A 19,465-nucleotide genomic window follows, 5' to 3' on the forward strand; every position below is an offset into this window, starting at 1 on the left:
TTGTGCTTGCGTTCTTACGCGTATTCTTCTTACTTAGCTCGGATTTCCTCCTTGACCTACGGAATGCCCCCTTTCTAATGCACCCGTCACCCATCATGTGACGCATTAGGGGCACCCGTAACCCGGTCTCTTCCACTGAACTTACGGAAACTCCTTCGCGATGTTTTCCCGTCACCCATCAAATGACAAATCAGAGTTGTCCGTTCCTAATGGCTTTTCTTGTAGCTACAATATTCCAACTTTTAACAGTTCTAGTGTACACATTAAAATGTCCTAATTTCATTAAAAGAAATTAATCATTAAAAAATAAAGAAATAGTCCAATTAGCAACAATTTCCGTCTGCTTTCCTGGTTTGAGGATGGCGTACCTACCACTTTTGTCCAGGATAGGCTCACCCATTGGAACTGTCCCGGAGACACCACGCACGGCAGCCTCAATAGCTGCCAAGGCGGCCGGCATTCCCTCAGTTCGTGTTTTGGTTAGGGACCCCCACACTCTCCCGAAGGTCATCCTACTTCCTCGGGTGAATGGGAGTTGGTTTAGATAGAGCGTGGAGTATTCAAGCCTCCCGAATCAGTGCTTCATTTGTCGACAGATGGGCCATCTTGCGAAGGCCTGTCCACGGAGGAGGCTCCGACCTACACCACAGGCCCAGCCCCAGCCCTTGAAGGCTGGCCAGCAACCACAGGCAAAGACACAGAGCACACAGGCAGAGCCACCCTCTGAGCCTGGGGCTCCAGCGGAGGAGGGATGGCAGTAGGTTCGTGGTCGATGACGACAAGGGCCACAGCAACAACCTGGCACTCAGAGTGGTCCTCAAGCGCCTGCCCAACAGCAGTGGTTTCCCACGGGGAACCGATTCGGTCCTCTTGAGCAGGACGAGGTCCCTACTCCAGCCTCCACCTAAGCTTCACCCTCGACAGGCCCCCCTCCCCCCGAGTTCCCCCCCTCCTCCTCAACCCCCCCCCCCCCCGGCCTCCTGCTTCCGCCACCTCTCCTCCTCGCTCCTCTACCTTTGCCGATCCCCCTCGCCCCCCCTCTTCTCCACCCAGTCCCCCTGCTCCTACACCCCCCCCTCCCGCTCCAGTCCCACAGTCGTTCCAGGGGGGATGGCCTGCTAGGAGATCTCTTGGCAGCGCCTTTGCCACAAGTCGCTTGGCGAGACAGGGACAACCTTTCTTGCGACCCCCTCTTCTGGTACAGACGTCTCCTTTTGCAGCAGTCCCTCGTGGTCTAACGAGCTTCGACATTCGGCGCCGATGGGACTTCTTTGCCTACGACTTTACACGCTACCTCGGCGACTCTTCATTAGACCTTGAGGCAGCCTGCTTCAGGGTTCATGTTTTGTTCCTTGCAGCTAGGGGGATAAAGGCCTTGGACTCAGTGGTTGGCTTCTCTTTTCCCCTTTGCGGCAGGGACCAGACTGAGTGGACTCTGGACTCAGTGTTGGAGTGGCTACAGACACAGGCCCTAGAGTACTCTCACCACATGGGAGACCTAGGAGTTACAGACATGCTTCAGACTCTTTGGCCATTGGCCAAGTTTGTTGTGACCCCTCCAGATGCAGCAGGATGTAGACACATTGTGGTTCACTTCTTTGCTAATACGCAGTGCCCGCCATGCTATGTACACATTCATGAGGACTCCTGGACAGAGGAGGTTGCTATACGAACGGCTCGGTCTACTTGGGCTTGTGCTAGGCACTCTTTGCAGTCATGCCTATCTAGAGGACGCTCGGATGCGGATTACTCCATCCAAGCCAGCCTCGAAGATAGCACGTTTAGCTGCTGCGACAGCATCTATTCTCTCTCGCTCCCCATGAGGATCGTCTCATGAAACGTGCAAGGATTAATTTCAGTGTCAACGGGGCCGACTGCGTCAGGAGCTTGAGCGATGCCTTGTGGGAGGAGAGATTGACCTCCTTATGCTACAGGAGCATCATCTGTGTGAGCCGCATTAGACGATGTGGTCAGCTTTTGCGTGGACGATATGATACTTTTTGGTCAGCTGTTTTGGACCTGGAGGCATCCAGGGTGGGGTATGTATGACTATTGCGGATTCTTTGCAGCAGGCGATTGTGGGCAGAGGAATTATTGTGTCAGGCAGGGCTCAGTGGATCGCTATGCAAGTTCAAGGTTGCCTCGTGGGCTTCCTAAACATCTATGCGCCCAATGTGGCGAGTGCACACGCAGAGTTTTGGTCACAGATTGTTGAGTCTCTGCCGCAGGTAGAGCAATGGTGCATAGGGGGTGACCAACATGTTGAGGAGGATCCCTCTGACAGGATTGGTGGTAGCCATGCTACTATGCATGGAGTTGAGCTGGCAGCTTGGGAGAGGTTTTGTATGACTCTTGAGGGTTTCGGATGTGTGGCAGCACTCTAGCTTTGTGAGGCCCCCAGACAGCCTGGCCTTCTCTCGTTCGGACTGCAGAGTGGGAGGAGTAAATCTATCGCGGATAGATCGCTTCTACACTAGTGACCACTTCTGTGACTTGGGTGGGACAGTTGGCATTCTGGTAGGGACTTCCTTCTCAGACCATGCATCGGTGATCCTCACAGTGGCAGATAGGTAGAGGAGGGGGAGCACGATGCTTCACATCCCTGAGAGGGTCTTGCTGGACTCTACACTCAGAGAGCGAGTGGAGGCTCTTGGGACAGAGAGCTTAGACATGCAAGATTCTCCTGCTGACAGAGTGGCCTCAGGACTAGCTCAGCTTAGTCGATTCTTTCTCCAGGAGTCTTTGGCTCGCCTGGCTGCAGCGAGAGAGGAGCAACAGCGTCTCCAATGGGGCGTTGCTTCCTTGCAGAGGATGCATGAGCAGCATCCAAACAGTCCTTGGTTGGAGGAGCAGTTACAGCAGGCTCGCCAAGAGCTTGTTAGCAGAAAGGAGCGGCGCCATGAGTTTGCTTTCCACCGACAAGCATCTCAGTGGACGCAAGTGGGTGACAGAGTGACTCGTGCTTTCTTTGAGGCAGTGGGACCTCGCCATACGCATGCCAAGGTCAATCAGTTGAGGAGGCCCGACAGGTCAGTTGCTTCTGAGCCAGAGGACATGCATGCAATTGCTACTGACTTTTGCCGTGAGTAACTGTCTGCAGAGCCTCAGTCAGAGCGTCAGGATGCATGCAGGGAGCAGTGTGGACACAGATGCCCTGCCTTGTGACTGAGGAGATGCGTCACAGGCTTGAGCTGCCACTTCAGCTTGAGGAGTTGCACACGGCTCTTAGTGCACTCCCCCGTGGTAGCTGTCCAGGTAAGGATAGCTTGACTCCCAGTTTTTTCTGGGAGTATTGGGACTTGCTTGGCTCAGATCCTGACACCCTGAGTGAGGGCCTGATCTACCTCATTCCCAAGGAGGGTGGCTCCTTGGATGAAATACGACAGTGGCACCCCATCACCATCCTCAACTCAGCCTACAAAATTCTTGCCAAGGCTCTGAGTTTAAGGATTCAGCCACTTCTAGAGAGCCTTATACATGGGACTCAAACAGGTTTTGTCAAGGAGCGTAGTATCCTTGACAACATCTTTACTTTTTGGGAGGCTTCTGCCCTAGCGCGGCTCCGTGGTGAGGATCTGGTGATTCTTCTTCTCAATTTTGAGAAGGCCTACGACAGAGTTGACTGTTACTCACTGGAGGGCACTCTACGCAGGATGGGCTTCTCAGATGCTTGGATCATTGGGGTGTCAGCTTTGTACAGACACGCACACAGTCAGGTACTTTTGTCAGGAGGTAGAGGTGATCGCTTCATGCTCACACGTTCGGTCAGACAAGGCTGCCCTCTTGCCCCATTCCTCTTTCTGTTCTATGCTGAGGCGATAAGCAGGTTTTTGGTGTCGCAGTAGGTTGGTTTACAGGGCTTAGCACTTCCTATTCGGGGAGATGAGCCACTGGACGTTGAGTTTGCAGACGACTCAGCCTTGTACTTGGATGGCCAAGAGGCCAACCTTCACAGGTGTGAGCAGGCTCCAGAGACCTTCTGTTGTGCATCTGGCGCACTGATCAACTGGAGAAAGACAGTGGCTTTCTCGGTTGGTAGTGCTCCTATGCCCGATTGGATGCCAGGTGAGGGTTTCAGGTGGATTCCCCCAGGGACTACAGTTCGGTACTTGGGCTGTCACGTTGGTTTGGACTTGTCTCCCGAGTAGCAAATTGCTCCCCTAGGAGGAAGTTGTTACATTGGAGCTCCGCACGACTTTCTCTGGCAGGCAGAGTTGTAGTGGCCAACCAAGTGTTGTTGGCTACTATGTGGTACATCACTTCTTGCTGGATTTTCTCGAGTTCTTGTATCAACCAGGTAGAGAGGTTGATCAGGAACTTCCTTTGGTCAGGGCGTGACACTCAGATAGCCCAGGCCAAAGTGGCTTGGCAGGTCATCACTCTTCCTTGTTCTCAGGGAGGACTTGGGATCATTGACCCAGCATAGCAGAGCAGAGCACTTCTTGGGAAGTTCATCGTCAGAGGACTTCTCTAGGTGAGGAGCCCTGGAAGGAGTTCTTGCTACAGCGGCTTCGTGCTAGGGTGCCTCAGGCTAGAGGCCCCTGGCAACCTTCGACCAGATGGATCTTCACAGAGATGCGCAGAGTTGGCTTGAGCAGGAGTCTGGAGGACCGCTTCGCTGTGAGTTTCCTTCGATCTTGGGAGCATTTGCGGTGATGCTTGGAGCAGCGTCGGCCTACTTGCATGGAGGAGCGCCTGAGACAGCCCCTTGTTTGGAACCCCATGGTGAGCACTCAGAGAGGCCACTTGGTTGGTAGTCGGCCTCATGTTTCCTAGGGTCCCATGGCAACGGGTCCAGCACGCTCATTAGGTGACTGGTTACAGTTTTCAGGCTTGTCAGACGAGTTGCAAGGCCTTCAGCTATACAGGGCATGAGAGAGGTGCAGAGCATGTGCCAAGACATCTCAGAGGTAGTACCAGCTGAGTGGCTCACACCTCTCGAGCCAGCAACGCCCAAATGGATGGGAGCCTTCACGCGATTGGAGGTTCTCATCTCAGTTCGGGCTTGCTCAAAGACTGTACCCTCCCTGTTTTTTGAGTTACAAGGTGGGGGACAATTACAGCGAGTTGCAGTAGAGGCCCCGCAAGTGGCAGAGAGCTGTTTTCAGAGGATCCGAGTGGTGGGCATCTATGGGAGGACTTGTGTCATCGATCCTAACCCAACAACTCTTGAGACTGGACACTGGAGACTATGGGCTTGGGAGAGCTGTCCACTGGCCCGAGTATAGTGGGATCCTGGAGAGTGGCTTTGGAGGGACCCTTTCTCTTCGGCAGACCACCCAGGTGTCCCCTTCTTTCAGTACACTGTTCGACTGGGACGTCACAAATTGGCAGCACAGAGAAAGGCTCGCCCTGCTACAGCACCTCATTGGCAGGAGGAGGGTCTCACAGATGATTTCTTGGCAGCTTTTTGGGAGAGGTTGTGGGACTCCAGACAGCCGAGGCGAGTCACTTTGTTTCAGTGGTGGCTGGTCGCACACAGAGCTACAGCAGTTGGGAGATGGCTTGTACATAGTGGTCTCTCGGCCGCATGTGCAGCTTGTGACCATCTTGTGAAGAGTCAACGTCACTGTCTTTGGGACTGTCCTTTGGCACAGCAGGTGTGGCTCCGTATTCTTCGACTGATGCCTGCTCTTTCCACGGCTCGGTAGTACACTTGGGGGGCAGCTGCTTGGTCCACTCTCACGGGCCCGACACTTCATTTTGAGTTATCTTCCACCAGCACGATGATAGTGATGCAGGGGGGCGACCTACACTCCAGCCTGCCACAGAGCTTACTCCACAGGAGTGGTGCAGTGAGAGCGAGGAGTGCTGGGAGCTCATCAGAGGCCCAACACTCTGGTTCATCTGGCGGGCCCGCTGCTTCCGCATCTTTGAGGCTCGCCTTGTACCACCAGCAGAGACTGTTCGCGATCTCTGGCTAGAGCTGGTTCACACTCTCAGAGGAGAGCTCGAGATACTCCAGGGCAGCTCCAACCGCATGCAGGAGCGCAGAGAGGCTTTCCTTCGACTCTGGCGTCCTGGGCCTTTTTTCACCATGGTCCAGGGTGTACTCAGATGGCACTACAGTCCACCTGTGTGGCTTTTCCTTCCTCCCATTTCTTGATTTAGCCTCATTGTACATATGTTGTTTTTTCATTGGGAGAGTCTCCCCATCATGGTTGTTGTAGCCCTCTCTTGAAGAGGTGGTTGTAGCCCTATGGGCAGTTTCATTAACTAATAGAAGGATCTTTTTCTCGGGAAAAAAAAACATATCGTGCTTTATAAAACCATGGAATTCCTAAAATAACATCTGCTCTGTCTAGGCGCATGATGTGGAAATACAAGTTCTCTTTGCAATCAGCTAGCTCGAGTGTCAGGTCAGGAACCATTTGATTATATACATCCGTATCCTCGCGCGAGCCATTTTCATGCGATACTCATGGTCATTGTCCCGCGTCTGCAGGTGCAATTTTTGTTCCAATTTTGCATCCACAAAATTGTGTGAGCTTCCATTATCAAGGAGTACGGTCACGTCGTGACCATTGATCTTCCAGGGATAACAGAGAAGATCATGATTATCAAACACTTTGGGTGCTAAAAGTACAATTACTGCATAAACTATGCGCTAAGTGACGAATCTCAACTTGAATAACATCGGAGTTACTTGAGATCTCGTGATTTTGAACCGAAGGACATCCCTGCGCTTCTTGGGGTAAGTCTTTGATTTGGTGGCCCGTCTGGCCACACTCGAAGCAAGCCCACTTTTTCACTGCATCAACAATAGTAGCATTCCTGGCCTTCTTCTTCTCTTGAAAAGGACTCGACAGCAATTTGGACCTTTGCTCGAATCGAGGTGGCTTCCTTGAAGTGCAATCACCGGATTGCAGATCTGAACTCTTTTTCTTCTCATAATTCGCCCCATTTATCAAATGGAACGTCTTGGCCTTTGCCACAGCATCCTCTACATCAGCCGGAGCTGTATCTTTGATCAAGGCCCAACAATAGTCCAAACCCAACAGATACATGTGCACAGCATGCATGGAATCCACCTTGAAGAAGGTGAGTGTTTCTTTGAAGCTGTTGTATACTTATCAAAGATAGAGTTTTCATCAAAGACTCTCTAATTTTGCAGGGTCGATTTTGGTGAAATCTTTCTTGAACCTTACACAAAAATCAGCCCATGTCGTAGGCTTCTCTGTCAGGTAAGCGCCTTATTGCACAAATAGAGAGGAATTGTCTAAATCCGCCCTTCATCATGCTCCCCATGGAGATCAAAGTACGTGGTCCACTAATAAAGCCAGTTATTTACAGCCAATTCCATACATTCTCTCTTCCCCTGAGAAATTATTGGCCTTGTATAGAATTGTGGTAGTGGGACCACCCTATGAGGGCCCAAAAGCAGCAATTTGCATCCGCAATTGCTAGAATTGGGTATCGTTCTCAAAAACACGCGTAGTCATCGACTAAGCCGTATTTTCGACAGCAGCAAGACGAGCATTAAACCCTTGCACGGCCCCTTCGAGAGAGAACAAGCGAATGTTCGTCTGAAAATTTGCGTTCTCCAAAACAAATATACGATGGTGGAGGCTCTGGAAAGTACATGTGATCCATGTGTACAGTGCATGCGTGAACAAAATTTGAATGTTACCTAGTGTGTCGTCACGTTGTGTATCCAAGTTGGAGGAATTCATAGCGAAACCTAGTAGAAAACTGGAAGTTTCACACGAAAACAAGCCTTTTTCACACTTTTCGCTCGCGCAAAGTTGAACTTTTGAACTTTGAGGAGCCCTACGTGTCGAAGTGAGCGTCCGGAGGCGGGCAGGTGATGGCAGAGCGCATGAGCGTGAGCAGATGAGAGAGGAGCATAAGGAGGGGAGCAGAAGCCTCAAAACTGGGGTTTCTTGCAAAGTTGTTCACTCTGTAAGTGAATTTTTTTAATAACTCAGGTTTCATACTCACCTTAACTTAAAAAGTCTTGGCAACAGTTTAAAAGAGAGGGCCACTCAAAAAAATATTAACAAGCCTCTAGCGTAAAAGAAATTCTGACGAAGGCCTTCACGCTACGAACGCATGGAGAGAAGAAGAAGAAGAAGAAGAGAATTTTAACGTCGTAGCATTGGCACAATGCTCAGGTTGTTTTTATAGGTCCAAGGGGGTGGCAGGAATAGCAAGGGGGCCTGGTACCTTTTCTCCCAACAATAAAAGGTAGAAGGGGCGACAAAAGTAGAGAGAGGAGAGAGAAAAGGCAAGCGGCAGAATCTGGATAGAGAGATCGCTAAAACTCTATTGCTTTTAGCTAGATTGGGAGCGCCCTCTTTTCAAGGTGCTTTTTTTATTAAGTGAGCAGTCAACCACTTATTAAAAAAATGTGAACCCGATTAAAAACTTGTGAGCTGAAAACTAATGCTTACACATCACTCCCTAGGCGTCCCTTGATGCAACCTCATACATAGATGCAATGCAGACAATGACTTCCTCATGGAAACGCATATGCTTGCCCGGAAAACACTCAAAACCATCTTGCTTTTCTCCAAAGATTCTCAGAACCCATCTTTATTCATATGCTTGCATCTTTATGTGTAATTCTTACCCAGCTGAAAATTCCTCCTCAAACCAACGGAATATTCCCTATTCAATGCTCCCGTCACCCATCCTGTGACGCATCAGGAATATTCATTACCTGGTTTCTTCCTAAAACATCAGAGATGTCCGTTCCTGATGGCTTTTATCAGTTCTTGTAGATCTACAATTCCCAACTTAACAATTCAAGTGCACACATTTAAGTATCCTAATTTCTTTAAATAGAAATTACTCAAAAAGTAAGAAAAAATAGTCAATTTAGCAGCAGTTTTCCTCTACGTGGATGAGCTTGCTATCACAGGTAGGCATGTCAAGCATCTCAGGGTTAACAATAGAGACCTAGCCAAGGAGTTTGAGATGACCTAGTTAAGCAGTTTCAGATTGACAGATATCGACTTACTTCATTATTTCCTCGATCTGAAGAATTGGCAAAAAGAGGGGGGATATTTTTCCTGTTGCTAAAATGGCTATTTTTTGAATAAGTTCTATTTAATAAAAGGACTATTTAAATTGTGCACATGAGAACTGTTAAGATAGGAACTTTAGATCTACAAGATTGAAAAACCATCATGATCGGACATCTCCAATCCGTCATATGATGGGTTGCATAAAGAATCGCTAGGGAGTTGTTCTGTAAGTTCAGTGGGAGAGACCGAGTAATGAATGTCAATAATTCGTCACAAGATGGGTGACGGTAGCATCCGTCAAGGTATATTCATGGTCTAAGGAGAAAATTAAAACTGAGTAAGGGTTATGTTTAAGGTGCAAGCGATTCTGAGAAGCTTTGAAGAAATGCAGATGCTTTCTGAAAAGCAGCGTGCTTTCTGAAAAAAGAGATGGTTTCCCGTGAAAGAATCTATCTACATCGCTTTTTGTGCATGAGATTGCACCTAGGGATGCCTAGGGTGTGTTTGTGTAAGCATGGTTTCCAGCTCTTAAGTTTTTATTGAGTTTTGAACAGGTTCTTACCATTTCGGCCGCCCACTTGTAAAAATAATCTCAAAAACAAGGCGCCCCCAACAGCTAAAAACACTAGTGCTGATGCTAAGGGTGAACTGCTCAACAATCGCAAGAGCTGATCCGAGGGTAATCGGCTGAAAATGCTGGTGCTGTTGCAGATGCATAAACTGACATCATTGATGATGCAAAACACTAGAAGATGGAAAACGCCAAAGAGGGGAAACGCCGGGGAGTGGAAACGTTTGGAGGGTTCTGGATGTTGAGGGCACGAGCTGCCCATGCGCATACACGGTTCTGATGATGTAAGGGTGAGCCCCAAGGCCCACGTATATATGATTCTGTAATGGAGTCGAGTAGTATAAATCCCCCACGATTCCACTTAAGATGGGTCACTTATTAATAAAGTTATCATTATTAATAAGAGGTGCTTCACATGCTTTAGCTACCTAGGATAAATTCTAATAACTAAAGTCCTAAATGTGAACACTTCCTAGTGCCTACACCTAGGAGACACCAACAGATGTTCTTGTGCAATCAGAGGGTATGCATCCTAACTAAAATGCCTAAACATGCAGGTACTCTAAGAGCCTCACAAGGTTGCCAGAACATCTCCTAGGCTGTCCTAAACACTAGGAGGAGGAGTTACTGCTTGTCCACACGCACATAGGGTTAGATGTGCATGTGACAAAAAGGCCTTGGGCACTAAAACTTATATATATACCTTCATAAGTTCAGAATAGTCTGAACTCACAAATTATGAGAGGGAATAAAGCACTCATAAAACTATAAAAGCAAGGAACCAAGAAAAGAAAAGAAAAACAAAAACAAACAAACAGAACAAACTAAATCACTTTGTTTGCTACGAAACAAAACTAGATAAAACAAAACATTATTAACTTAAAAATGTTTTTAGAAAAGGTATGTGTAAAATGGCTCTTTGATAGCTCTCGCCCCAATTCAATGCACGTGAAAGCTTGACCCACTTCTCTCTGTGTAACAATTATATTCCCTTGAGGCAACTTTCAAAAATTTTCATACACAGGCTTCTTCTAAGTACAGCTTTTCTAAACGAAGCAATAAAGCTTGAGAAGGCAACAAATTCACCACAGAGAGGATAGAGAGAGAGAGAGAGAGAGAGAGAGAGAGAGAGAGAGAGAGAGAGAGAGAGAGTGAGTGATATCTGGCATGTGCAAATAATGAAATACATAAAAATGCCCCCTCTCAAGCTCATGTGTTTGGAGGCAATCTTGTGGAGTTTCATGCAAGTTCTTCCTCTCCCTCCATAACCATAAATGACTAGACCCCTGTAAAGATTGAAAATTGCAAAAGAAAGTATTTGGTGCTTGGAAGAAACTAGATGTTTCTTGTGCAAGAGACAAATTAGTCAAGCTTCAATACCCCTCTAAAGAAATTGTGCGATCTCAGACTCATAAAAATTCACCTCCCAATCATAGATGGCCCATAAGTAGCCTAGCCTTAACCCCACTGGACATTCCCAAGCGGTCATACTGCCCTCACCCTTGTACCCTAGTTCCTATGCGCGGAAACCCCCTTCCTACTACCTAGACATACACCCACACACTCTTGAACATAAGCCAAGTCCTACTTCTGGGCGAAGGTTCTCATGGCATGCACCCAGAGCACCTATGTAATTTAGACGAAGCGATCATCAACTAAGGCTAGAAACCAAATGCCAAAGCACATGTCTCCTCAATGTGCAGCAGATATTCAGCTGGCATGTTGCTTGTGTCTGGCAGCTGTTGCGTCCATATTCAACTGCAAATATCACCTTTAGGGAAACTCACAAGCAATGCAGTGTTCCATGATGTCATGCCATCAATAATTTGTCTAAGTGGCAATAGAGAAGCTTCTCGTCTTGAAGGAGGAGTCAGATGACGGCAGTGAGCCTTCAAGATCACCCCCAAACCAATCAATTAATCATTTATCACAAGATGCCCCACCTACACGTGAATGCATGCTCAAGCATGATCACTGACCTTTTGAATTGCGCAAGACTCGTCATTGTAACCCTTGCGAAAGAGGATGCCCTGAAAACATTTTGCATGTCAGCGGAAGGAGAGCATAGAGCTTGATTCAAACGTGAAGAGGGTAACTTACCAGGCGTATGTGGGAGTAGGAGAGACGATGCAGAAGCCTCTCTAGATGAGTAATTGCACTGCTGCTGGTGGCATAAAAGAGGGACGCATCTAGCACAACCCCCTCTACTCCTCCTCTGCGTTTGCGAGCTTCCATGGACATGCCTCTCGATCGATGCGCAGCTTTCGCTAAACTAACGAGTAGTGAAGTAGAGAGCGCTTTCACACAGAAATACGCCAAGTGCCAGTCCCCCCCCCCCCCCCCCCCCCCAACACATAAAACAAGCACTGCATGTGCCTTGATCCAGAGGGGATTGTACAAATTCCAAGCAGATGAGAGCTATGCAACTAAGTGTATGTTTCCATTCATCGGCATTATAGGTTGCCCCTCTCCTAGATCCTATAACATGCATGAGCTCAGGGCTCTCACTCACGACATCATTGAGTTGAGCCACAGCATATTTACCCTTAGAGACGTGAAGGTTCCTAGCTTTACATATCTGTTTCAGATAACATTATTTGGTGATTTGGGTGCAAACCAAAATGATATTGTTATGTGATATGCTCCCTAACAAGATCAGGTCGTTTGTCTAAAAGATAATTTTCCACGTATTCTGAGCCCATTTGCAGATTCTTGCGGCCAGACCCCGCATGACAAGGCAATGTTTGAACAGATGTATGGAATTCTCCAAAGCAATTCTTCAACCAAAGCAAGTGTTAGAGCCAATCCGTCTATGTGAATCTTATTCCTAGTTGGGATGGTTCCCATTTCCACGTGAACATCTTCATTGAGTTTGGCCATTTAATCTCCCAGATGATTAACACGCTTTTGCCAAGGCTCTTCTAACCAATCTTCTCTCCATGTCTTGACGAGTAGAGTGAGCCAATCCGCTTTTTATATCGTCTTTTTATAGGCATCTTGGGTCGTGGGAAGTGTGAACACTTTGTCTTTTGGCCAATGCCACGCTTTCCAATCCAACTCTGACCTAGTGACTGGCATAGGACTGTAGGACAAACCTTCCAAGACTCTATTGATCGAAAGCCTTTCGTAGATAATCAAATTATGTTGAATCACTACTTGCTCCACTTCCTTCTAACAAAGTTTTTGTCGTCCCAAAGATGAAAAAGTTTGGAGATCCCTTTGCTACTTACCTTTTCTGCAACTTCTCTCCAAAAAGGGGTCAAGGAGCCCCTTCCAAGTTTGGAAAGCAAGGGGAACTAATGCAGAATGGAGCACCTAAAGGATCTGAAGGTCTCTCTCCATTCCAAAGATGATGCTACTTTGTTGCACTTTCCTGCTAGTTCCCCTATGCAACCACCCAGCTTTAGGAAATCTCAGATAGGCCCCTATGCAGCCACCCAGCATTAGGAAATCTCAGATAGGCCCCAAAATTTTATTATGCACTTGAGCCTCCTTCCATGTGCCTCCTTGCAAAACAAGCTCTCCTTTGTTGATCGTGTCCTAGGCCATGATCACCCATTCTTGCCTTCTATTTGTTAACGAGAGAACCAATTTGGCACACATGGCTTCTACATGTAGCACAAGGTCCATGATCCCAATGCCACCTTCGTTCTTGGGTCTTGCTATTCATTCCCATTTCCTCCATTGCCAAGGAGTCGTTTTTTTGGTGTTTTTCTTCCATAAGAATGGTGTGATAAGTTTCAGGAATTATTTCCAATTGCACTTGGCCATTCTTATAATCGGGGACACCAATGAGATGTATGGCATCACGAAGGTGTTGCTCCCTTTCCTCTCCACAATAGAGTGGAGAAGGATCTTATAATTACTCCAATACTCCCCCGATTACTTCAATAGTCCCGCAATGGAGATCATTTTTTGCATGCCCCAAAGGGGTGATACCTTAGTAATGTCTCCCCTTTTTGCTAATGAAAAAAGAGAGGTTATTTTTTTCTAAAATGCACAATTTTTTATTGGTTGGAAGAGATAGAAGATACTTATCACAAAGATAAGGTAATGGTGAGTTTTATGTGGTGGAGGATCATTCTTTACACAAAACCCCTCACTAAGATATTCTCATAGATTTTGTGAGTATTTCTTGGAGTCAATTTGATTATTATTATTTTTATTGGATTATGTTAAATTCATGTGATGGTATAGTGGTATTCATGTTGCTTATCGGGGAAAAGAAATCCTTTAATGATTTTGTGGACAAGTCAATGAGTCACGCGATCGCATCTTGATTCCTCGCATGCTTCAAGAGTTAGCGAGGTGACACCCTACAGGTTGTCATTGTTAGGGTTCAGGCCGAGTGGTCGGCCGCTCATCACTAACCACTGACTTATTCTTTTGGACATATAGAAGAATAAGGAGCGGTGAGTATAATCTTCTCATCGAGAGCTTCATCACATCCGCACCACACTCGCACGCACACGCCCACTGTTACCAATTACATATGGTAGTGATGTGTGTGAACACACTAGGACCGCCGGGGCATTTTTTCCCTCTTTAGGAGGTTTTTTCCCCCGTGCATTGTATATACACCCATCACTCTAGGGCTATCAATCTTTTCAATTGCACACCAAGTAACACACTCTCTATTGTGTTCCTTGAGCTTCCTTCGTCTTCTCCAAGCTGTGTGTGTTTCTCTGCAACCCTAATTCCAACAATTGGTATCAGAGTAGGTTATGTCCTCCCGGGCTTAGTCGCCAGCTGCTCCAGCATACGCCTGCTCACTTTCTCCGATTACAGTGAGGTTTGGCAAGCATTCGCAAGTCGACGAATATTTTGAGATATCTCGTAGAGCTCAGTCTGCTCAGATTTTTGATTCGGGCTCATTTCGGCCTCCGTTTCCACTACAGGCAGGTTTGCACAAGCAATTTCGTCATTTTGTGCAAAATTTCTGTCAGTGTCGTTTTTTGCATAACAAGTGCCTTACAGTCTTCTACGGTTTGTGCTATATAACACATGTTGTTCTCGCTCCGTTTCTCCTACTTTCGGGCAGTTTTCACATCAGGTGCAACATTTATCATGGCTGACAACAACACAGATGTCTTCAAGATGTTTGCTGTTGAGGACAGGTTGGATGGGGACAATTACCCTATGTGGGCTTATATGATGCAACACATTCTTGTGTCAAAGGGCGTCTGGAATATTGTGCAGGGCATTGATGTATGTCTTGGTTCTGAGGATGTAGGTGATGTTGAGGATGTTGCAGGTCTTGCTGCAAGGATTGCTGCTATTAGAGTTGTTTTGCCTACTGCGGAACAAGCTCGTTGGGATGTAAAGGATGCGCAGGCTCATGCATTGATTGCGTTGTTTGTGAAGCGCACCATTGTTCCTCACATCCATTCAGCAAAATCTGCAAAACAGGCTTGGGATATTTTGGCAGGTCTTTATGCAAGTCACAATGAGCCTAAAATTGCTTTGCTGCGTAAAGAGTTGGAGTCGAAGATTATGCATGAGGAAGATGATATGGACACTTTCCTTGCTGGTGTCAAGGATATCAATGAGCAGCTGACTGTTCTTGATGCCTTACCAGATTCATACCAGACTTTTGCTAGTACTTGGAGACTGATGACCCAAGGAAATCCTGAAGTTGTCAAGTTTGATGCAGTTTTGCACATTGCTATTGCAAGAGTCACTTTCCAGAAAAAACAGGACTAGGCAGCGTGCAGTTGAACAGGCTTTTATTGCTTCTCAAAGAAAGGGTGGTAACAGCAATACAACCACTTCTTATGGTTCTGCTGCGAGTGGAAAAATTTATGTTCCTAATGCTTCTGCTAGTAGCAATTCGTTTAGAAATTCCGGTGATAAGGGCAAAAAGAAAATGCGTTGCCATGATTGTGAAACTAATGATCACTTGATCAAGTCGTATCCTACGTTGAAGGCCAAAGAGGCTAAGAAGAAAGAGGGTGGTTCCACTGCAAATGTTGGTTCCACTACAAAGCAGCCATTGTTGAGTCTTCTGCGAAAGGAGATTGTGTTGCTGATTTTGATGCTGAATGGGCTTTTAGCGCAAAGTGCACTTACAATCTACAGATTTGCATGTGTGGTATTTTGACAGTGGTGCTACAAAGCACATTACCTCACATCGTGAATTATTTACCTCTCTCAAGTCTGTCCCTCATGGTAATTCAGTCACTTGTGCCAACAATGCCTCTTATCCGGTTCATGGAGTTGGAAAGATTGTGCTCACTGCTGCAAATGGCAGTTCCTTCACACTTGTTGATGCACTTTATGTATCTGGGATCAAGAAGAATCTCTTGTCTGTATCCGCACTTGCTAGACTTGGACTTGTAGTCAAATTTGTGGATGACAGATGGACACTTCATGATCTCAGTTTTGGTGATGAAATTGTTGCATTTGGCCTTTTGTGTCGTGGGCTATATAAGCTCACTTTGTATGAAAAGTGTGTACAAAATTTTGCAAATGCTGTTGCAGATTCAAGGGCTATTTTAGATGCAAAACTTTGGCATGCATGTTTTGGTCATCTAAACCAGTTTGCTGCATTTGCAGAAATCTGATATGGTTGCTTCTTTGCCGCCTCTTGAAGCACCTATCAAACATGTTTGTGAAGGCTATATTCTGGTAAAATGCAACATTCTAAGTTTCCAAAGGATGGTTCAGTTAGGGCCACATCAGGTTGCAGCTTGTGCATAGTGATGTTTGTGGGCCCATGCAAACTCCGTCCTTGGGGAATTACCTATACTTCGTGACTTTCATTGATGATTACTCCAGGCATGCATGGGTATTTCCGCTTAAAGCGAAGTCCGAAGTTTTTATGTGCTTCAAACAATTGCTGGCTTTGGCTGAAAATGTCTCGAAATGTACTATGGGCACCCTCCGTTCCGATCGAGGGGGGGAGTATATGTCTCATGAATTCAATGCATTTTTGGCTAGTTGTGGGATAAAACACCAATGTACAGTGCCTTATACACCTCAACAAAATGGTATTGTTGAGAGGAAAAACAGGTCACTTACGGAAACGGCACGATGTATGGTCAAAAGTCAAGCTTTGCCGCATTCTTTCTGGCTTGAGGCCATCATCTGTGCCACTTATGTACTAAACAGGTGTCCTACGAAAGCTTTGCAGTCTATTACTCCATATGAAGCATGGCATGATAGAAAGCCTTCTATTGAGCACATGCATGTTTTTGGCTGTTTGGCATATGCTTTGGTGCCACAAACACAACGCAGAAAATTGGATGATAAGGCTGTCAAATGTATTTTTGTTGGTTATAGTGCTGAAAGCAAAGGTTACAGGTTGTATCATCCGCAAACAAAACGTATTCTGGTTTCACAAAATGTAGTGTTTGTGGAAGATTCTGTTCAGCCCTTGCTGTCATGTACTAGAGACAGTAATGTAAGCTCACAGGACATTTATGACACTTTGTTGCCTCTTTTCAGTGGTGGAAATACGAATGTAAGTTCTAATTGAGACAAATGTACAGCCTATGGGGGTTTCTAAAAATGTTACAGAACAGCCTATTACTGATGCAGATGTACATGATGTACTTGATGAGGAAAGGGCCGAAAATGATCCGGCTAGAGGTATGCCAAAATGGCTGGTGCACACTTTGCGTGATAGTAAATTGGATGTACCTTTGTCTAGTCGTACTCGTTCAGGCTCTTACCATGCATCTTATGCATCAGATTGTTATGCTTTGGTTGTGTCTAGCTTACATGATGTTGAGGAGCCTCTGTCTTTTGATGAAGCACAGAATTCAGAAAATTGGATGGCTGCCATGCAATCAGAATATGATGCAGTTATAGAAAATGACACATGGACTTTATGTGATTTGCCTCTTGGCAAAAAGGCCATTGGTACGAAGTGGGTTTACAAGTTGAAACGCAAGCCGGATGGTGAGATCGATCCCCATAAGGCTCGACTTGTTGCAAAGGGTTATGCACATCAAAAAAACATAGATTATGAAGAGACCTTTGATCCCACTTGTCGTATGACTACTATGCATATTCTATGTGCATTGGTACCTCATTTTGGTTGGGATGTACATCAATCAAACATTGTTACTGCTTTCTTGAATGGTGACATATTTGAGGAAGTTTATGTAACACAGCCTCGCGGTTTTGTCAAGAAAGGACAAGAGAAAGTGTGCAAATGTAACAAGGCTTTGTATGGGTTGAAGCAATCTCCTCGTGCTTGGTATGAGAAAGCTGACACTCATTTGGTCAAACAAGGCTTTTGTAACAGTCCAACAGAAAGCACATTGTATGTAAAGCGTGAGGGTGATGTACTTCTCATTGTGGTTCTTTATGTAGATGATTTGCTGATCACTGGACCAAATGAGAGACATATTGTTGAATTTAAGGATGATTTGAATGCGACTTTCAAGATGAAAGATTTGGGGTTGTTGCATCATTATTTGGGCATACCGTTTAAGCAAGTAAGAGGAAGTGTGTGTGTTGCCCACACACACACACACACACACTCAGATTCAACGAGTGTGTGTCGCCTACACACACACACACACACCTTCGGCATCGGCAAGCGAAAGAGAGAGGATTGGCATCGACAAGCAGGAAGAAAAGCAAAAGTAGAGAGAGAAATCTCTTAGCCGGTTTTCTCTCAGTATCGGCATCGTCTTTCTCGGCTTTGGCATCCTTGGCATCGGATCTCTCGTTTTCAGCATCGACTTTGGAGTTTTCGACATCGGCTGTGGCTTCGGCTTCAGTGATTTTTCCATCGCCATCGATGAGAAATTCTTGACACATACAGGATCACACAGTGATGTATGTCTTATGTGGTTCAAAGATCGACTTTCTCTAAGTTTTGCCATAGCCGCATTTGCTTACAGCAGGTAGAGGTAGAGACAGGTCCATAGAGCTCATCTGCCTACAAAGATTTGCCTCTTTCTCATAGATTTGCTTCTATTATACCAGTTCTGGCACACGTATGACATCTGTGGCTGCATGCTTGGCCTAGTTGGCCATTTGTGACAGATTCATGTTGTAGCAGAGTTGTTTTATGCATGAGCACTTGAGGTGCTATTGTGCTCTATTAAGAGCGGTTTTTAACTCCTCGTCGTGAGAGGCCAGTATGGATTGCTTGCATCTTTTTGGCACTTGTTTGTGCACGATCCTGCTACACTAGTAGCGATTACCATTACATGCACGTTGAGTTACGGATACTGCCTTTCGGTACGACGTTGTGGAGCCATTTTTGGCTTGTCCTTGGCAATTACTCGGCCATTTATGAGATTCAGTTTGACAGAGGCCTTTTCGAGACTGTGGATAGCTTTTTGAGTGTGCATAGCCTCTTTTGAGGGTCGTTGCGTGAGGTTTTTTGAAGCCGAGCACTGGGGGGCAGCTTACGCAGTGTGAGGTGGATTAGGTTGTTGGAGATCCCTTTTCATGGCCTTGCCATAGGTTATGTATAGACGAGTATAGGTGCTTTGACCTCATCGTAGGTTATGTATAGATGGGTATAGGTGCTTTGACACCGAGTTGGCAGTCATCCGACAGTTTATTTGAGCAAATCATGCCACTCTATGCCCAGTGATTATACTTTGTTGGTTTATGCATTATTTTTGGTCCACTTTCTCTTGAGAGTTTGATTTCCAAACAAAGGAAACTCTGTTGCATTTTCCCCAGGAGTCCCTCATATGCATTCTTTGCATATTTGGTTGTTCTCACGATAATTTTGTTGCATATTGTCTTTAGCTTTTGCTCCTGTTATAGAGGAAACTTTGTCAAAATTTTCCCAAATTTTTTTCCATAAGTCTTTTGTCACATTCTCTTGAATTATGGCTACTAGTAGTGCTTCAGACAAGGAAGAGTACTACATCAAAAAGTTTGTGTTAACCCTCACGCACATTCCTATCACCTAAGACGGACGCCGTATTATTTTTTTGGTAGAGTCAGGTAC

At 46.2% G+C, this 19,465-nt stretch overlaps 1 protein-coding gene across 2 annotated transcripts in view; it reads right to left on the reverse strand.

Moving 5' to 3' along the window:
• Window positions 1–11,875, reverse strand: part of ITPK4 (inositol 1,3,4-trisphosphate 5/6-kinase 4) — a 152,954-nt gene extending 141,079 nt beyond the window's left edge. The window contains exons 1-2 of one of the 2 annotated variants that reach the window (XM_086518514.1): window positions 11,641–11,875; window positions 11,520–11,570 (exon numbers count right to left, since the gene is read on the reverse strand). In XM_086518514.1, coding sequence (XP_086374640.1) covers window positions 11,520–11,570; window positions 11,641–11,781 — 192 coding nt within the window. In that variant the 5' untranslated portion in view covers window positions 11,782–11,875. The remainder of the gene's footprint in view (window positions 1–11,519; window positions 11,571–11,640) is intronic. The other variant, XM_086518513.1, reaches the window with a different exon arrangement.
• Between the last annotated feature and the right edge of the window lie 7,590 nt (window positions 11,876–19,465).

This window comes from Adiantum capillus-veneris, chromosome 8 (assembly GCF_014529385.1).
Source record: "Adiantum capillus-veneris isolate H3 chromosome 8, ASM1452938v2, whole genome shotgun sequence".
Lineage (NCBI taxonomy): Eukaryota > Viridiplantae > Streptophyta > Polypodiopsida > Polypodiales > Pteridaceae > Adiantum > Adiantum capillus-veneris.